The sequence below is a fragment of the Gouania willdenowi genome, chromosome 10 (assembly GCF_900634775.1).
Source record: "Gouania willdenowi chromosome 10, fGouWil2.1, whole genome shotgun sequence".
NCBI lineage: Eukaryota > Metazoa > Chordata > Actinopteri > Blenniiformes > Gobiesocidae > Gouania > Gouania willdenowi.
The window spans coordinates 27,472,387-27,493,446 of NC_041053.1; the positions used below are offsets into that span (position 1 = coordinate 27,472,387).

Consider the following 21,060-nt stretch of genomic DNA (forward strand, 5'->3'; position numbering starts at 1 on the left):
TGCTTTGGACAGCCTTGAGCAACATTAAATGAGATTACCTTTATAATACATTCACATGCTGATGAGTTTCAATCCTAACCTATAGCGATGACAACTCACAGCTGTTCATTACATGCCCAAAAGCTGTTAAAGTGTCACACCCACTGTTCGCTCTTCCTATATATAACCTTAGTGTCATAAAAAGACTTCTCCTTGGTGAATATACAGCAGAACCGTGAGAGTTTTGCTGCCTTCCTATACTTGGCTGCTTTAATTTTACATTTCCTTTTGCATCATTTTTACAAGTGTCGAGGAGGCTTCCGATTCCTGGAGAGGAGTTTGCTTGCATTGTTTTTCTTTTCTAAGATTGGATTTGTCATCCTATGGGGACTATTCATGTGATACTTTCTTTAGTGACGACTTGGTTTTGAAGTGTTATTGAACAGCTGTGAGGGCTTTAAAGTGTTTTGTTGATTAAAACCTGGAAGCTGAAATGTAAATTCCTTTAGAGATTTGATCAGATAAGAAAGTAAAGAGGAAAGAGCGAGCATGAAATAAAGCTTCAGTGTGCAACTTTTCACCTCCAGGCAGAGATGTGAATGTTAACTTCCTGCCCTGCTCTTGTCACTCACCTTGATGAGCCGTCTGCTTGGAGACGGCGGCTCCAGGCTAACATCCCTGAAATCCTCCAGGCACACGGAAATGTGGACCAAACCCGGGTTTTTAAGAATTATGCCGGCAGGAGAAGGTGAGCAGCAGGTGTTTATGTTCTGGCTTTTTCTGATACGAGAAGTTCTTGTTTCCCTCTTCATCTTTGAAGCTGTGCGTCTTCACGGACTGTGCTGCCATGAGGTCACATTTAAATGCTAGAAACGTCATTGAAAAGGCAGACAAACAGGATTTGCATTTGACTCCTCCGAGACAGAGACTCTTACATATGGAGCACTTTGTGTCACTTCGTTTGCATTAAAGGCGAGAAGCTTCAAGGTTACCAGACTGAAAGCTCTACCAACCAATCAGCTGGTGGCCTGATCTTGTCCAATGCTTGCACTTCTTTTGAGCAGAACAAGCTATTTCAAACAGACTTCCAAAGGTATAAATAAATAGTTAATAAACCACATAATACAGCTTTCCATAGGATTTTTCCGTCAGCAGTCATTACACCTCACATCACCAAAATGTCTTTTGTATAGTGAGCCTCAGGTCAGTGTCAGGGTTCCTCCAGGAAGTGTCAAGTAGAATAATCTACAGTGAGCCCTGACATGTTTGCTCCCATTGGAATTTACTTCCTTCCTGAGAGATGAAAGTGGTAACTGGGATAGACTTTCCTTGGGTTTGTTCTGTTTTCGTCTGCATCTCCTTTCAGCCACTTTGCTCCAAGGTAAAAAAAATATTTAACTACTTTATAATCCAGAGTCGCTTTGTGAAGAGCTAGAAAATCCTGCATGATCTGGAAATTAATCATTGGCTCTGCAACAAGACAAAAACTGTTTATTTTTTTGGTTATTGATTTATTTTACTGTCTCAGGCATAAAGGTCAGGCATAGAACAGTTTTAATTGTGTTATATACTTTAATTGTATATAATGTGTGCAATTTCCCTGCTTTAATTCTATGGGACATGCGCATTTAAAATTGATAAATAAAGTTGGCACCAATGTTTGCTGGACTTGAGCGAATAGATAGTAAATGTCCCGGAGCGTCCCCTGTCCTTAGACCCTCCTTCGGCAAAGGAAAAACTCAAAACACCCAGTGGGAAAATGAATTACACACAAACATGTCATGTACATCCCCAAGGTGTGCATTAAGTTATAAACACGAGGTGAAAATATCGTTACTGTTGTAATAGTGGCACCAGAAGACTGTTATTTAAAGGAGCCTGGATTGTGAATGAATACATGAGGCAGTTGTGCAGTTTGAGTCTGTGTATTAACAGAAATGTTTACATAAAGGACTACCAATACAAACAATTCACTATTCCAGGAAAAGAAATAAGATTTACCCACAATGACCCAAATGCCCAGTTCAGTTCAAACGTTCAGTTCATATCCTTTAAATCCAAAGAAAGGTTTGTCCACAGCGGTAAGTGTGAGGCTTTGAGACTTTGTCTTACCAGTTTGTTGATCTAGCTCACCATGAGAGTTGAGCTGCCTGGAGCAAAATCCATGTGAAGAAACTTTAAAGTTGGTCCAAAAAAAACTAAAAAAAAAAAAAAAAAAACTGACCGAAAAGGCCAAAAATACACACAAGTATTGCATTTGAAATAACCAAGTCAGTATAGACAATAAAATCAATGTATGCATAAACATACATGCTAAATACAAATACAATAATTCATTATTTAATAAAGTAATTGTCATGAATAACTCAAAATTAAAATAGTAACCAAGACACCCCAGTATCAAGTTAATATTCAGTCAAAATCAAAGTTAAAGTCAAAGTGCACCTTTTGAATTTCAAACTACTCAAGCAGAGTAAGACTCAAGAGTTTCAATAATTGTGCAATATTCATTCATTCAATATGTCAATGATGACCAAACTCCATAGCCATTGTAGCACCAATCAGAAAAGTAACAAAACTGCTCAAAACAAAAAAGTAAAGCTCCAAACTACATGAGTGAGTAAGTAAAATAAAGTATTATCTACAATTCGGCTGTCTTTTTTTTTTTTTTTAAAGAAAAATCAGCGTTTACCTTAGAACCGAGTGGTCAGAGGTTAGCTTACATGCGCGGCACCACAGAGAATCTGCAGTTTTCCAGATGGAGTATTGAACAGGTTGAGTTCAATACCAACTCTAGTGAAACAGCACGTTAGTGAGCAATTACACGGACATTATATGGTTTAAACAATGGGAAACAAAAGACTCACCAGTGGCTGACGGTTTCAAATGATTTATTCAGAGAGCTCCCGTGAAATGTTTGAAACGCTGACGGTAGCATGGCACAGTGATGGAGACGAGGAGGAAGTGGACTCTGTGACCCGTGATTTAAAGGAAGTTTAAGGTCACACGAATAATTTTAAATAACCATGAAATATTAACTTAAATAACTTTTAGCAGTACAAATTTTTTTTAATCTTCACCTTCTTTTTTAAACCCGAACAAACTGCGACACAGTGACGTCATGAACCTGAACCGGAAGTACCGCACTCACTACCGAGAGGGAGCCGAAATCTTAGAATTCAAATGAACGTTTTGCACCAAATTACTCCAAAATAACGGTTGCACACACTTGGGTTATGTGGAAGCCGTTGACAAAGTTTCAGGTCGAACAGACACCACGTCGGGGAAATATTCGCTCCACTCACACTCACGCACACATAGAGACGCGTGTGTACCCTACTTTGGTTACATCAATGTGTTCATGTTGCTGTAAGATGCTTACAGACTAGTATCCTGTTATGATTTTTTTTTCTCTGAATTACGTCGAGAGAGTGAAGATCAAATATGGGTCCAAAAAGTCCATAATGAATGTACTCTGCAACCTTAGGACCTGCCATCAATCCCCAATAATAAGGTGCAGCCAAATTTGTCTAAATTTCTAAATGGAAAAGTTCATGCACATGAGAATATTAAGGAATATCACGTCACAATACCAACAAAAATTATTAATGATCAAACTGCAATGATTAATACAATTTAAAATGAAATAAAGCCTCGTGTTCGGTGAGCATGAATGCATATGATTGTGTGTTTGTGTACGTTGTACGTTAGATCTTGAATGACCTGGAGACCTGTTTGGTCTGAGTTAACTGGGACGCTCCAGTGCAGAGTGACCAGAACAAACTGGTACATAAATTGCAGTAGTCATGTTTAGGGTGTTTTCCTGTTCGAGGATTTATTATCGTGACGTGTGTCTTTCAGACAGACAACCATGAAATAGGTTTTAATTGTTTAACAGATGACAAAACTGAAACTGATCACATGAACAAACAATTGGCCTCGCCGAGATGATATCAGTGTGTTACAGCCCCGTTAGCGTCCTAACTTTATCAGACGACGTGTTTTAGTTTCAAACTAACTAAACTTTTTGCTGTAATTTCATTGAATGTGTGTGAAATTGTTTCATGGAACCCAGAGGCTCATGAGACACATGCCAATTAGTTTTCTTGACATGGGAGGAATGTTGACAAAGTAACCAAACATTAGTTTCATTTAGTGTGCTGCAGCATTAGCGTCTGGATTTTTAATGGGGGTGTTTTTATTAAAAAAAACACATTTGACTGGAGTGAAAACTAGGTTTCTGGTTTTGTGAAACGCGTGCATCCTCGTCATTGCTTACTTTTGCTCCTGAATCCAGACCATGTGCTTTTTCTTTGTAATATATTTTACTTCTTTAATCCCTTTAATTTCCTGTTTGTGTCTCTGTGATCGTTTTTGTTCATCAATTGTCAAACTTGGTTAAATCCCTCCAGAAAGAAATAATTGCTACATTTTTTTATTTGTCTGTATTCACAGTTTTGGCATCATTGCATTAATATGAAATGGATATAGTGTGTCATATAGTGATTTACAAAAATAGTTTGAATGAGTTTCATAACGTGAACATTTAAATAATAAATTACTTTTTATGCTACATATTAAGGCTTCTTCTGAGAGGTGATTTATCTGTTTAAAGAAGACATTGTAATAAAAACCAGCCCACATTTATCCTCTGGTGTTAGTGTTCAGCTGTCCATTAAATTGTCTTTCTCCTCTTTTCAGCCTGGGTGGAGGCCATCTGTCCTCAGCACCACGTTTTACGCTAAAGTTCCCTCCTGACTTTGTAAAACTGAACCAGATATGACTCAGAAAGTAGAGCAAGTGTTTCTCTGTGCACGTTGTATCAGTGGGTGGATGATAATTCAGTGATCAGCCTTCTATCTGCTCTCCACCCACTAAATAATGACTGTATAATTTCAAAAGGTGACTCTGTTAGAAGAGCCACACACTTGATGCTGTCCTCGGTTCTGAGTAGGAGTCCTTAAACCTCCACTGTGATGTCACCCTGATGGCAACACAAACTGAGTTGCATTCCTGCAAATATCTGTATCTTTCATAGATACTTCCATCCTTGAGTACTGTCCATTTGCCTATCCATTGTTTACCCGTTTATCCTGTTCATCGTCACAGCTTACTCATGCTTTGTTCCAGGCAACTTTGAACTCAGCGTTATCGAGTTGAAAATAAAGGCTATATTGATTGCATGATTCAAACCGTGAAAATTCAGAATAGCATTTTTTTTTTTTTTTTTTATTAGCCCTACAGGTACAGCAACAAGGCATTCAATGTGATTCACGTGAGGCAATAAAACATGACACGGGACAAAATTTAAATATAAATAGATATATAAACATTTGAAATTAATTTTGACATCTTAAAAAACAGCTTTTCTAAAATCATCGTAAAATTATCGTTTCACAATAGCTGTCAGTAAAAACTAAATTTTAAACGTTGTGAATTTTGTGTATTATTTCCTATTGTTTTGTGGCATTAAAAATGCTTTTAACCAATGTTTTTGCACTGATGTGGTTCTGCCCGGGTGCCGCCATTGTTGTGTGACGCGAGACCACTGATTTTTAAAGAAGTTGCGCTACTTTTCTTTTCGACTTCACCAAGTGGGAGCTTCGACATCAGGTGGTGTTCCAATGCACTTTTTTGAGTAGGACGTCGGAAAATCTTGTATTCCGAGTTGTCTGGAATGCATCAGCAGAGTGGAGGCTCCCTCACAGAGAGCACAGAGACAATCACAATCAGTTTCTCCTCGTTTAGGAGCCCTCGGACCCTAGAGGTTAGAGAAGCCCTGATTGGTTGGATAAACCGTTTTGAACAACTGATTGCTGCTCAGGACAAATACTACCATACTATAATTGAATAAATATGAGTCTAATTCCTTGATAGAATTAAATGGGTAAATGCGTTTGTGTGTGTGATCTAACACGCCTAATAAGTGAGAGCTGCTGCTGAACAGAGAGAGAACCACCATCCTGCTGCAGTACAAAGAAAAAAAAATCAGGTGGATTTTGTTTCACTAAAAGGAAGGAAACCACCTTAAATTACAACCCCCTGAAAAAGCCTCAAGAGTAACTGTAACCAGCATCTTGTGCTGCAGCCAAGCTCAGACCACATCGATCAACCAATCAATCTTCATCATTTGAGAGTTTTTCATTTCATTTCACATTCTTACCATAATTATTCCCAACACTTGCTCATTCAATTCCAATTTAGAAAAGTGTAAAATAAATACATGTTTGACTTTATTTTCACTTATTTTAACTAAATATTACATTTAAAACACAGTGTGAAATAGGTTTGTTTTTAAGAGCCAAAAAACATCTCCGATGAACGGACAGAAGTGACTTGAATTAAAGGCAAAATGAGACAAAGTCGAGTGTCAGCGAACACATCATTAGATTATCTATTCTGCTGTCCTTAATGAAGTGCACTCAGATTATTACATGAATCAAAGTTCAGTAGGTTTCTCTTTCTGGTTTGCTTTTAGACCACTTTTGTTTGCTCTCGTGTTTTGGGAAGAACTGCATTTGTGAGCACGATATACATAATGCAAATGAAACGGTATAATTAGCTTCAGTGAGGGAACATAAGAGCATGTAATGATGCTTCCTGGTGTTGCAGTTGTAATGTGGCTTCTATTCACCATGCACACCAGGGCTCTTGTCTTCATATTATGGTCGTAAATCTTCTTCTCATAAATCTGTAATTGCACCGCTGTATAATGAGCGCTGTCCAGATAACTTGGTGTCTGTGACTCTCACAGCTCGTTATGAATACATTGAATCGAATATATACAGGAGCTGAGCATCCAAAGAAAGACACTGGTGTTGCGTCTTTGGAGAGTTCCCTGGAAAAGCTGACGCCCCCCTGGATGCTCCTGGAGTTGTCTGTTAGGTGGCATCCAGCCAAAGAGCTGACTATGAGTTTAGGGCTGCCGCTGGAAACAGCCACTGTAGGAGCTTTTGATTGACTCCTGGTTTGGCTCACATGAGGCCGCCAGTGTTTTGCTCTCAGTCACTGGAGGAATCCAGCCAACCAGAACTGCAATAAGTGAGCAGGAAAACTCATCGCATTTGCATAGAATTCAACCCTGTGAGCAGCCAAAAAAGGTTGCTATTAACTTTTCAGAAACTAACTAACCTTTTCACTAGAAATTGACGGTAATACTCAACTGGAAGTTTTACACATAAGAAGTACATTACGCTGTCATTATCTGTCATTAGCATGAATAAGGTGTCATTAAGCTGTCGTTAAGTGTTGTTTGCTAAATTATGACACCATTGAGGGTTTTCACAGCGCGTCATCAACCGCCACAACAACCCGAAAGTCGCCATTTTGGAGATAAGCAGCCTGTTTACAAGCAGCACACAAACGAGCAAATCCCGAATTCTGAGAGGAAATGGTGAACTATTGCCGTGTTTTTGGCTGTACTAATCGGTCAGACCGTGAAAAGTTATAACAGATAGGGATGGACAGGGAGAACAATGTCTGCATTTTATAGTCAGTAGTTCTACATCAGGAGAGCAGTGACGTGAGACTAGCTCACCGTTGTTGCACCAGTTGTTATTGGTGTATATGCAAACGCCACCACCCTCATCTCCCGTCTTGCATTTAAATCCAGCTTCAGTCCTGTTTGTTCTCCAGGGAGCGGACATTAGAACGTAGGATGAAAGGAAGCGGCGTTCTCTGAGGATTAGCTTTTAGCTTGGTTGTTAGCCCCGCTGCTGCTTCTGATCACACCACTTACCTCTTCTCCGCTGGCGGACACCGCTGGTACGAGGCACTGCTACTTCGTGGGCCACTGGAGTAGCATATACAGTACACCAATAACAACTGGTGAGCTAGTCTCATGTCACTGCTCTCCTGATGTAGAACTACTGACTAAAAAATGCAGACATTGTTCTTCCCTGATCTGTTATAACTTTTGTCAGTCTATAAAACTCCACATGTTTTTCACAGTCTGACCAATTAGTACAGCCAAAAACACAACAATAGTTCACAATTTCCTCTCAAAATTCGGGATGTGCTCGTTTGTGTGCTGTTTGTAAACCGGCTGCTTATCTCCAAAATGGCGACTTCTGGGTTGATGACACGCCGTGAAAACCCTTTATTGGAGCTGTGTTTTTTGGTTTAGATGGAGGGATCTAGTGGGGTTAGGGTTAGGGTAACAAAGGATTAGGGTAATGAACAGCCTTCATGATGCCTTATTCATGCTAATGACAGGTGTGTTACCAAATTCACTTTTATGTAAACATTTAAAAGGCCCTCATCTAGGATAAATCATCAGTGTTGGGAGTAAGCAGTTATTTGTGTAATATATTCCTTTTTGAAATAACTCAGTAGTGTAACTCATTACAAAAGTGAAAAGTGGTGATATATTACTAGTTACAATTAAAGTAACTCAAGTTACATGCATATTTAATTTAAGTGCATATTTGCTTTGTTTTCTCACTGGTTACATTTTTGTCCCAGCAACTAGTAATATAAATATATTACAAGTTTAGAGTAATTTACCCAACACTGTAAATCATCATTGTTGTGAAGTTTAAAATATAGAGACCAAAACAAATATAGTAATATAAGAGGTTGAAAAAAGGTATATAAACAATAAGAAATTGCATGCCACTATCTAAGAAGTGGTTATTCAACAACAGGTTTTAATAACTAAGTCGATGTTGCTGTAACAGGAGTTCCTACATACTGGAGCCCTTGTTTAGCTAAATGCTGGAGAAATCACCTAAACTGTGAAATGTGCAGACGCCCAGATGTTTAGTGATCCAGCGTTCCGTATACCAGTGCAGTCAGGTCCTTTAGAGTTTCAGCTCTGTGCATCACCACAACGTGTTTTTGTTGACTCAGCAAATTAAGATGGGGACGTCTTGATAACTTGATTTCAAATCCTGTTGTGGGTGCATAAAGCAGAGGTGTGGTCCCAAGTTACATGACTTGGACTCGAGTCACAAATTTGATGACATTAGACTCGACTTGACAAAATCATGAAGGACTTGCAACTCAACGTGGACTTTAAAACAAATGACTCTGGACTTTACTCGGACTTGATCCTGTTGAAACGAGAAAGACTCGACAAGAGATTTTATAAAATGCAGTCTTTGTTAATGAGAAATAAGTCTGCTCAAATAAAACCCTTGCAGAACAGCATTGCCATGCGAAGGCGAACAGAACTTTGATTGACAGGTCAACCTTTAAATAAACTAATAGCCAATCAGGAAGCAGTTGAAAACGTGTGCACACTAGCAGATAAAAAGATTCAAAGAGTGACTTACTTTGGATTTAAAGATTATACCATGATCAATAATTGATTTGGAAAAACTATACCTCGCTCTACTTCCCAGTATGATTATGGTTTGTTTGGTTAACAGAACAGAATTATTTGACAAATATGTACTCTGTTCAAGTAATTCACTGTTTGTATTATTTAAATAAATGTGCTCTGTAAATGTACATTATGTGCTTATGACTTGTTAAGACTTGTAAATTGAAGTTGAGGACTTTTGACTTGTCTTGGACTTGACGGTCTTGACTTGACATTTACTTGAGACTTGGGAATCAGTGACTTGTTCGCACCTCTGGCATAAAGTAATACAAAGCCTTCATTTAGTTGTTCTTATGTTGAGGACTTTACTATTTATAGCCTTCCATCATTTGTTTTCATCCATATGGGAAAATATTTTCACTTCTCTTCAAAAAGAGTTTGCTACAAATTGCTTTGAAGCAAAAACAACATGGTCATCCCTTCATCATCCGTGGCCTTGGTTTATATCAGCACTTTAAAAACTGTCTGGAACACAAACCAATGTGAGTAAAACTTCTTGCTACATACTCTATCATGCACAGTTTCTACATTACATTAGTCCTCTGACAGGTTGTCACTCATCTGCATCACTTAGCAGTGATTTGTCAAATAGTGGCTCAGAGAGAAGATTGTATTCTTTATTAAGTGGTCGTGTGTTCAGCCGTGAACAGCGGTCATATGTCACTTGTCTGTCCATGTTTTCCTGTGCTCACTGATAAAACCTCCTTATGGCTGACAGCGGATAAATTGAAAGAAAAGTCTTTCAGAGGTAAAAGACATTATGTCAGAGTTCTGCACAAATGGCTTCACACAGCAGGGCTTTTATAACTACATTTCAAGTTGTGGTCAAGTCTAGAATCATTGCTCCGGATATGGAAAGTGAAGAATCAATTACAGTAGATGATTTGGGCCTTTGAGAAACTGGCATGGTCTAATTGCTTAGAAGCCCACACAAAAGTATCACAGCACAGTTTTCTCAGAAATGGGCCTGATGATGGTTTCTGAAAGCACTGGAGCTTTTCCAGCCGCAGCTGTGCCTGGCAGCAGCCAAACACAGCAAATAGATACATTTGTGATGGAAGGCTTTTAGAAGGTATTGATCGTTGTTTTTAAAGCAGCGTGTTGTGTCCTTGACATGCGTTGATATGAATATATACAGATGGAAAGTGTTGGTCTCTGTAGGGTGACTTCACCACATTTAAGATGAGTAATAAATTGAGTCAAAAGCATCTCCATTAGGCACAGGAGATCTGAACCCCACACACATTATTCATCATTACACTCCACAGATAAAGCTCCTCCTTTTTAACACTTTGTGGGTCCAGATTTAGCTCGACTCACTTAGAGATGCACACTTTATTTGAATGTATCTTACCTATAAATAATGCAGGAATATTGTATTTCTGGGAACAGAACAAAGCACAGACTCATGATGTAGTCTGGGATATACTGTAGTTTCCAGCGAGCAGGTGATATTAGCTAAAGATGTGCACGATGCATTTGTCAGAAAGAGACAACAGGTTATAAACCCAGCCTGCAGCGCTGACTATTGGATACTTAATCCTCCCCCATATTACGCATGTGGGTAGATGCACTATGTCATATAGTAATTGCGTGGCATTGAACTTTTGCAAAAAGAAAGGACTGAAAAACAAGCACAGGGAAAAAGTCACGGCAAATTGAGGGATTCTGTCAGCCATGAAAAGTGATTTCACCCTCATGCTACAGATTCAGTGCAAGTGTTTGCTGCAGTGATGCAATAAAACAATTAGAAATGTATTTCTGATTGATTTTGGTGCAACTTGGCACTCCCTGTTGTCTGGTGGCACACGTTAAACTCTTACATGCTTTGCTTTTGGGCCACCAGAATCCGTGTATCATTAATTATTTGATATTTGTTTCCAAAACCAAAATGAAAAAACGGAAAACGCCTTGTTTTTCAAATTCAAGCTTTTTTGCTTCGGTACAGAAAACGAAAAACGAACACCTTTATTCGTTTTCTCCATTACCGATTGGCCAAAGTACATGACCCGGAAGTGTACTCTCATCCGACGCTAACAGCTATGCTAAAGGCAGTTCGGCATGACAAGATCTCTGCTTCCAACTGTGCATCCGAAACGTGTCCTTTTTGCTTTAGCTGGTGTTGGGCACAGAACTTCCTCACGGACATTTCGGAGGATTTAGAGACTCGTAAGTGTTGCAGAGCTAAAGATATTGGGGAATGTGTAACGCTTCACTTTCAAGTCACGTACTTTGGCCAATTGGTAATGGAGAAAATGGATAAAGGTGTTCATTTTCCGTTTTTCGTTTTTGTACCGAAGAAAAAGAGCTTGAATATGAAAAACAAGGCGTTTTCCATTTTTTCATTTTGGTTTTGGAAACAAATATCAAATAATGAGTGTTTTTTTTTTTTTTTTCATGTTTTTGTTACATAATGAATAAACGAATGATACCCGGATTCACCAGGCTTTAGTTATATCAGGTCATGTTTTTAATTAGGTACCTAACATCAAGATAAGTCTTTGAAAACATGATCGATCACTTTTGGTTCAATGAAATCCTCAGAGCAAACAAAACTCCCAAGATGAATTTAATAAAAGGTGCTGTGTTACTTCTCTGTTCTACTGTTACAACAGCCCCTTTCAATTATTCATTGTTTGTCTATTTAGAAGAAATTATATTTTACCAAATTTGTCCTTTTGCCTGACATTCAGTCTGTCTCTGCTAAATCAAAGTATTGTGCGTGATTTCTTGTAGCTAAAAAACACTAATTAGGAACCTTGTTTTTTTTTTCGGAAAAAAAAATCACACAGAGAATTATTATAAAAGAACTCAAATATAAATGTAGGCAGAGAACATCTTCAGTTCAATAGCTCTAAATCTAAAAGCAAACGAGCCAGTATTGAAGGTAAACAGGATGTTGGTAATATTGCAGCTTCCTCCACTGACAGCTTTCACATCCAGACGTTGTATTTATGCAACACTCAGGATCCCATAAGATCTCATTTAAAAGCATTCAAGTGAAACCGGCAGATGTCTGTTTACCTCCTGTCACTCTGATATTTCTGATTCAGTGTCAGACAGGTTCTCAATCTCTTAAAAAAAAAAAAAAAAAAAGAATAAAGGGAAAAAAATGCCAAGATTCAGATTTTGCTTCAATGCACCAACTCTTTGAGAAAAACAAAAACACTTTCCCCATTTATTGTCCTGGTATTTAGGAGGAGATAATAAACACGAGTGTAAAATTGATCAGCTAAATGTCTCCAAAACAGCCAAAACTTGACCAACCACAGAGCTCACTCTATTCATTGATATCCATCTGACCCATCTGCACTGCAGGGAAACTCTCGTATTTGTGATGCGGTCTGTTGTTTTGAAATGAATTGAGCTACAAAGCGCTCTCCTACAGTTTTCTATCAAAACTCTTGCACAGCAGGAAGCTGAATGAGCTTATAGCATTAGTTTTTCCTACATCTTTCTGGTCCTGTGAAACTTTTAGAACCTTCAAACATCCTTGAAGATAAAACTTTTTTGAAGACAGAAAGCAAGCATGTTCTTCCACTCCTAGTTTGTACCTGATACATTTATGAAGGCACACAGATCATCATTCGTTAACCCTCCTATTATCCTTGGGGTCGATTTGACCCCATTCAATATCTGTCATTAAAAAAATAATAGCTGACTTTATATATTTATTTTTGCTTTATATTTTATGACTTTTCCCTAATTTGATTGTTACAATTTATTAAGCATAAAATTATAGTTTGTGCACGCGCATTGCAAAACATTACAAAGTTGCATACAAAAACTACACATTTATTGTTAGAGTGCCATACCTTTTGATGAAAACGTGTTTATTACCTGTCCATTATAAATCCTGGTCTGTTCGAAATCCTTTTAAAAACAAAAAGTCCCTCCACCTTTGAAAAGCAGCTCTGAGATAAATTCTGTTGCGGTCACAAAGACGTTTATCCACAAGCTTTGTACCTGGATTTTTCTTTTCTTTTTATTTTTTAGTAAAAGCTTTATACGTTGGCAATCGTGGAATGGGCAACTGGAGTTTCGGAGCGCTCCTTCATGACGCGCTGCTGCTCAGTGATACCCGTTTGCTGTTGTGACGGTGCACGGGCATTCACTTTGATTGACAGTGGCCCGCTCCAGGAAGTTGAAGCCTATTGGCTGGGCGAAGTCGGCACTTTCTTTGCATTTGTATAGGGGTCTATAGGACAAAGGATGGACTTGTATACATTAATGTAGATGAATGACCACCTGCAGTAGATCATAGAAAAATACTAGTTCGGTATTTTTTCGCATTTCAAAAGAATGATACATAAACATAGATTTCTCAGAAACTCCGGATATCAGCTTTAAAGGTTTAGTGTTAATGAGGTTTTTAACAGCTCTTTCACAGTGAAAGTGATGTAGAGGAAAATGTGTCTGAGACCGAGGATTGTGTTGAGGAGGAACCTGAATTTGATTTGATTCTCATCTGATGACAATGAGCGTGTTGACCCTCCCGCAGACTCAGTCCCTTCCAAAAATAAATGGAAAGACCAACATCAATCAATATGGTTCACTCTGTGAGAGTCATGAATGTATTTAGAAAAGATTTGGATGAAAGATTTTCAAGATACACTAACTGTAAAACTGAATGTTTGACTTGATGGTGGTGCTGCAGGAAAGGTCGTCCACCATCACAATCAATAGGGTTCATACTCTTGTGGTTTTTATGCTGTCAGTAAAGTTTGGATAAAAACTATTTCAAGATAAATTAATTCTAATTGAAAAGTTTGGCCTGATGGTGGCACTTAAGAACAGGTCATGGTTTCATCATCAAGGGGTTATTTATATTCAACAAATAAACAAAGTACCTGACACAAAAACCTAGTCAGCAATTCTCTGATATTCACTTTCTGGAGGCAAATATCCCTCGGGTCTGATTGACCCCAAGGGTGAACTGTTAGTAATATTTGAGGATGATAGGAGGGTTAGCTTCAATTTAGAATAAAATAAACCACATTTATTGGTGTAATTGTCTTGGATATAATGTGATTGGTTATATATGTATACTGAGAATGTGCGATCGGATCTGACACCTTTCAGTCTGTATAACATAGTGTGCTCTGAGGGTGCATCTCCAACCGCTTTAAAGCAGAGATAAACTATCATTATCAACTCCTATAAGCTTTGGAAAAATACATACGTTCAGACTTGCATCATCACCATTGCAATGTCTTGCAATGACCAAATCTTTGGTTCTCTCCAACTGTTTAACCCAAAATAATGGCAGTTGCATCATAGCCTACTGAGTTTCCTGGCTATGGGAACTGAAATATTAACTCTCGTGTCATATAATGATGTCAGAGCTCAGAGGGATCAAGTCTGGGAAACACAGATTGTGGGTTGTGCTGAAAAGGTAGTCCACTAAATCTTTTATTTGATGGTGGCAGACAGCTTTAGATAAGAAGATGACTTCATAATGTTTGTTTTGTTTTATGGGAGGTTTGGAAAAAAATCTGTTCTGCAAAAACACCACAACATTTTAAATTATGAGTGCCTGCAGGATCCTTCACATGGAGTTATCTCACACAACTGTGTCTCTTTTTAAACCAAACTGCAGCAATAAATGCATTAAAATCATTTTTTAAAAATCCCAAGCTCACATAAAACTGTTTGCTAATTTACGGGGTAAATCATCTTCCAATCAACTTGCCTTCCATATTAAAATGCCAGTTAATCAGAGCCATAGATCAGATTTCCAATTAAACTGGAGCCCAGTTGTAATATCAAAAAATATTTTAAGCAGATTTATGATTTTACGATGAGGTTGAATAGACATTTTATTCACATGTTAAAAACAGCCAACATTCAGCAAACAGATTGGTTGAGTTGTGGTAACAAGCTGTTGCATTCACTGGTCGTTTTGTTCTACCTGTGCTGTTTTTGAGCTGCTGTCATCATCATCATCATCATCATCATCATCTGCACTGATGATGATCAGCATGAGATCCACTGCTGTCCACGCGTGGATAAACAATTTACTGCTTTGGTGGATGAAGAACAAATTTTAGAGTAAAATAAGCACAAAGGTTTGGATAGTCTCAGCTCCACTCCGACTAGCTGCATGCCACAGCTGGGAAAATGTCTTCATAGGCGGGCGGCAGCTCACTGGGGATCGGGTAAGAAAAGGGAAAGCAGTGGTTGAGATCCGGGTCCGAGGTTGAGTACCCGGGCAGCTCTATAGAAGGGTGTCCCCCACACTGAACTTCTGCGCCCGTCTCGTCCATCACGTTGAAAACACCCAGGTTGATGTAAGACACCGGTTGAAAGTGCACCTCCTCACTGAACAGGACGCTCCCTGCGCCCCGCCGCGGACACCGCCTGTTCCGGGTGATCTGCTCCGCCCTGTAGCGCCTGATGAGCAGCAGGGTGAGGAGCCCTAGGACACAGTTCAGGCAGCTGAGCCCTGTGGACACGACCAGACCCCGCTGGTACTCCCGCAGCTGCTCGCAGGCCGGGCTCACCTGCACCAAGTGGAAACAGTAATGGGAATATTTCCTCTCCACCACAGAAGCCGTGTCCCCGTCCACCACCGCGCCCGAGAAGGCAGTGAGGATCCCCAACAAAAAGACCAACACCCCCAGGAGAAAGAAGTTCCTGCAACCGGGTTTCTCTGAGCACAGCAGCGCCGACCCAAGTAGAACCAGCCCGAAGCCCACAAGTAGTCCAGAGTAGAAAGCTCCGGCCGCGGCGCCGAGGTGGAAGTGCGCCCTGAGCGCAGAGCCCAGGGAGACGCATCGCAGTCCGACCACCACCTGGCTGAGGGCGCACACGAAGAGGAGGAAGCTGGAGAGGACGGCGCACAGTCCTTTCCCACTCAGCTTCATCATCACCCACCTCTGCCGCTCCCGATCCCTCTCCCCGTCCCTTCATCCTCCCTCGTCCTCACCCTCGTCCCCCCAGGAAGCGCTCCTACGTCGGGACATCATCTGCCGGTCCCCGCCGCGCACCACCGCCGCTTTACTGGAGCGTATGAATAATGGATGGAAACACCGCAGCACTCCTCGATGTACTTAAATATAATCCATACACAGACCGAGATGAGAAGCTCACCCCCGATCACCTCTCCTCCGCCCATCAGACTCCCTCCAACGCTCCCCGAACTCAAAGTGTAGCCGCTGTCCTGCTCCTGAGGACGGACTGCTCTGCTCCGTCCTCTGAGAGACTCCAGCTCAGAAGCTCTAGTTCTGGGGGCCAATGAGGGTCTTTGAACGCACCATCGGGAACTTTTTCGGGCTGTTTTGCTAAATTTAATTTAAAAGAGGGATTATAATTACAGTGCCTTAGAGACACCAGTTTTATTACACAGACTAAAAGCCATTAGGTTGAGTGGATCAGGCTTTAGATGGAAGAAGAAAACAACAACACACCAGATAAAACAGCTCGGAGGAGAATGCGCTGTCCTCGGTGCTGAAACTCACCTCATAGGCAGACCATAGACACCCGTATGCTGCACAAATGGGAAGCGCTATCATTTCAGAGCATCAGTACACATGGTGTGAATCCGACGACCAGCAGCAAACTTAATATAGCTTCTTTGAAGTTACAAATATATATATATATATATATATATATATATGTTTTTTTTTTTCATTGTTTTTAAACATTTATTGTGTTTACTAATGATTGTTTTAGTATCCAGACTTTAGATCAGGGGTCACCAACTTTTCTGAAACTGTGAGCTACTTTAGAGGTACTGTATAGGCTACCAGTTAGAAAAGCACTTCTTAAATACTACATTTTCATGGTTTTACTTTAATTAGAGGGTGGGATAAGAAGGAAGGCTATAGCAGTAACTTAAAAAGCTAGGAAATGTTGAGGTTTCAACATGAAACACTTTATTTCTCTTAATTTACACAATTGCTAAATTTTCAATAAATGTTATAGAAAAAAAAAATATTTCTTATATATATCATATTATATATAACATAACACTGACCATACACCAGATCTGCAACACTTAAAAACATTTGTCACAATGTTTCAGTGAAAATAAACATATGAAGATAGTTAATTTACTACTTTAAATTGAATACTAACACTGTATCAGCAGTATTTAACTTTACTAAGTACTAACTACATCTCTCATCTGTATTTATCTTTGTGAGTTTAAATCCTGGAAAATAAAACAGATTTTAGTAACTGAAACTGAGGGCACCTCACATAGTCCATGCGGGCTACCTGGTGCCCTCGGGCACCGTGTTGGTGACCCCTACTTTAGGTCCTATGTTGTCATGCAAAACAATAGCTTTGTTCATTTGTTTAATGTGGAGAACAACCAAAACAAATTGCTATTAGGGAAGCGTAACTTTAACTTAAGTGCAAAACAATTGGAAAAGTTCCAGCATGATATTCAATTACATACACATTAGTTGTTGTTCGCTCTTGGTGTTGTGGATTGTTGCCAGCTAAATGCTTTCCTGAATGCACAAAACTGTTAAAATATTCTAATAGCCCTATACATTTCCAGGCTATTACCGTAAAAATGCAATTTGTCATGGAATATTTAACTTGTAGTTATACAGGAAAATAAGGTTGTGTTAAAGTTATGGCACCTGTGTGGCCTCAGAAGCCACTAGTCTCGTTATTATAGGGATTTCCAGTTCATTTATTTAAATCGGTAAACACACTGAGAACCAACACATGTTTGTTGATTCTTAAACCAAGTTTTAAAGTTTGCAGGTGAGGTGGTTTCACAGGAGAGTCCCTCATTCGACCATTCCTCATTGATTAGAGTTACGACTCCCAGTGAGAGAGACCGTATAGCCTATAGTTAGCTGTGCAGGTATAACAGAAGAGGCCATGAGGGATAAATTAATAATATCCTGATAGGCTGGTTGAATGGAAGCAATGCTGGCTGTGTGGGTATCTGCTTATAAACTCAACAATTCCTAAAGCTGATAACTGGACCAAAATTTGGTCGGCACACCCTGATATAAAACAATACATTACAGCTATTCTTAAAGAGTGAATATTAAAGGTTTCATTTGAAGAAAAAACTCAGATTTTTTATTTTAAATCCTTTGAATTTTGGCTAAAATAATTCTGTTCATCACAAAATGTCTAGTTTTTCCCATTCTTTTAAAATGAACAGGAAAACTTTACCTCTTTTTCTTTGAAAAGCTTTGAATTTTTTCTCAAAATCCTAACTCGTCATTTACTTTTTTCCATCAAAGCTATCATTAGTACATGACCATAGCTTTGATTTCATGGTCATTACAACCAATTCCCCATCAAACCCCATGAAGCAGAAATTGTTACCAGCATTGTAACTGTCCAGGAGACAGTTAGTTTTTTTTATTTTATTTTTATTTATTCAGTTTATTTCCGACATGGTTACATTCACTTTTTTTTTTTTACATTTTTTTTTTTTTTTTTTTTACATTTTTTTGAAAAAGGAGACGAGAGAAGCAGTTTGCTTATCTGGGTCCCGTCCCCTGTTTTACCATCGCAAATTTACATGGGTTTACATGTCTCTCTGGTCAAACATTCTTGAGTTGTTCTGAACAGTCCTTTTTTGTGTATTCTCATCTGTAGTCAGTGTTGTCTTTTTTTTTTTTTTCTTCTTTTTTTTTTATTCCTCCTCCTCTCTATCATTGTTTGTGTTGGCCTTGTTCCCTGCTAGACATTGTTAGCATTCCTCCAGTTCAAGAATAGTTCCTCTTTCGAAGGTGTTTGGAAGGTTTTTCCCTTTTCATCCATAGTGTCACCACTCGGGAATGTCTCTTTTGGACACACAAGTTTGCAGCTTGTTTTGTCTCTACATCAAGGTTAATCCAGCTGTTGTTAGTTCTATTGGCAGTGTTGTATTTTCCACTGTTAGATTTAACTTGTATAAACACATTATTATATCTTAGTTCATAAGCAAGGTAGTAATTTCATTGTACAGGAAAACGTGTTTCTAACTGCACATATGACAATAAACACTTTTAATTTAAATTTAATGTAATCCTTAATCACCCCACCACCTAGCAATTGAAATGAATAAATGACAGACCTTTTTTACTCTTAGTTTCCACATTTAATTCAGTCTCCGTAAAATAATCACAGTCTGAGTTTTGTTTCAGTGTTTATATAGATCTGGGTTCATATCCATGATTACCATCAGTAATGTTGTTGTTTAGGTGGATCCTTCGTATTTTCCCAAGTCTTCCATCGTTTTGATGAGGATTGGTTTTCCGTTCTCTTCTCCCAGTGGTGTGATGTAAATCCTGCAGTTCCTTGTCCACGTTTTTCCTCCTTTTTTTATTTGGCGTGCCTTCCATGCGATGCTTGCATTTTTTTTTTTGTCAGGCTTTCATTAATAAAAACCTTCGTTTCCTTCAGCTTTCTTCCTTGCTTCAGTAGTTGTCCTTTGTATTTCTTATTCGTGAAGGTTATTTTTACAGCTCTGTTATCATTTTTCTTTGGCAGGAGATGGCAGGAGTTGATGTTGTCAGGGTTTAGGACAATGTCCTTTGACTCCAGGTAGTCAATGACCTGTTGTTCAATCGATTTTGTTTCTTCGTCACTCGCGTAACTCCTGGGTTTTATCTTTAGGCCTGTGATGATGACATCTTTCTCTCTTTCCTTTTGTTCCAACTCTTCAACCCTGGCGTTCAACAATTTTATCTCTTCAGCATTTCTTTCATTCTTTTCTTTCAGTACCTTTGCTTCGCTTTGTAGGTTTTCCAGTGAGTTTTCCAGCGTCTTTTCCAACAACTTTATCTCGGCAGATAGGTTTCGTAGACCCTCGCGTATCATCTCCTTGACCTCTTCCAAACCCGAATTGGGTTCTGAAGGGCCTCCATGCGGTTTTTTCACCATTTTCCTTCAGTCTTGGGCCTAATTTTTCAGGCTGTTCAGCTGTAGCCAGCTGTAGCCAGCTGTAGCCAAGGTCGTGTTATCGGAGCGAATGAAAACACGTCTGCTCTCTCCAAAGACCAGAGAGTTGTTTCTGTTTTTGTTTTTGTTTCTGTGATTGTTTTCATAAGCAATTCCTATGGTTTAGATTTGGTTTTATTTTATGGGAATGAGGCAAGTCACGTGACCACAGGTAATAAAGATTGCACCTGTGGAATCAGTCTGATGCATTACAGCTTCAAAGGGAACTAATATGACCAAATCCTAGCTATTCTGTATGGTTTAAGCACACAGTAATAGTGACTTTCACTCGTTTATGTTTGTTGCCATTATTTGTTAAAAATGCTTTGTGTCTGAAATGTCTGTTTTTTTTGTTTTTTTTCACTTTTGTAGTTTTCACGGTGTCGGATGACTCAAAGTAAATAAATATTAAAAGACATCTGTATGCTTTGCGGCCTTCATACCTCAAACCTGAGTAGTTACAAGAAGCATTGAGTCATTTATCATGGCAGAAGATGAACTCCTATTCAAAACGTACTGAGGCTCCCCAGTCACAACACGAGCCTTTTTGGCACACAGCTGATTCATGCAGGCAGGGTCCCCAAAATGTATTACAGCCCACTTTTATTTATCCTAAATCACCACAAGTCCCTTTAACCAGTCCCAGTGTATGTGAGAGAGATGTGCCAAGAACCAGCTGTGAAGAGACTGCTAAGATGCAGTTCTATAACAGTGTGACGTGCAGGTCAGTCTGTAAGCTCCTGTGATAGGCCATAAATATGAATGAGTTTAAAGGAGGCTGTTGTTGTTGTTGAGAACAGAAACAGGGCGGTACTCTCCTGAATTACAGCTACAGGATCAATACTGAGGCTGTG

At 39.1% G+C, this 21,060-nt stretch overlaps 1 protein-coding gene across 1 annotated transcript; it reads right to left on the reverse strand.

Moving 5' to 3' along the window:
- Positions 1-15,110: 15,110 nt before the first annotated feature.
- tmem271 (transmembrane protein 271) lies at positions 15,111-16,441 on the reverse strand. Its single transcript, XM_028460154.1, has one exon. It carries the CDS (start codon positions 16,171-16,173, stop codon positions 15,400-15,402), a length of 774 nt encoding a protein of 257 aa, XP_028315955.1. The 5' UTR covers positions 16,174-16,441; the 3' UTR covers positions 15,111-15,399.
- Between the last annotated feature and the right edge of the window lie 4,619 nt (positions 16,442-21,060).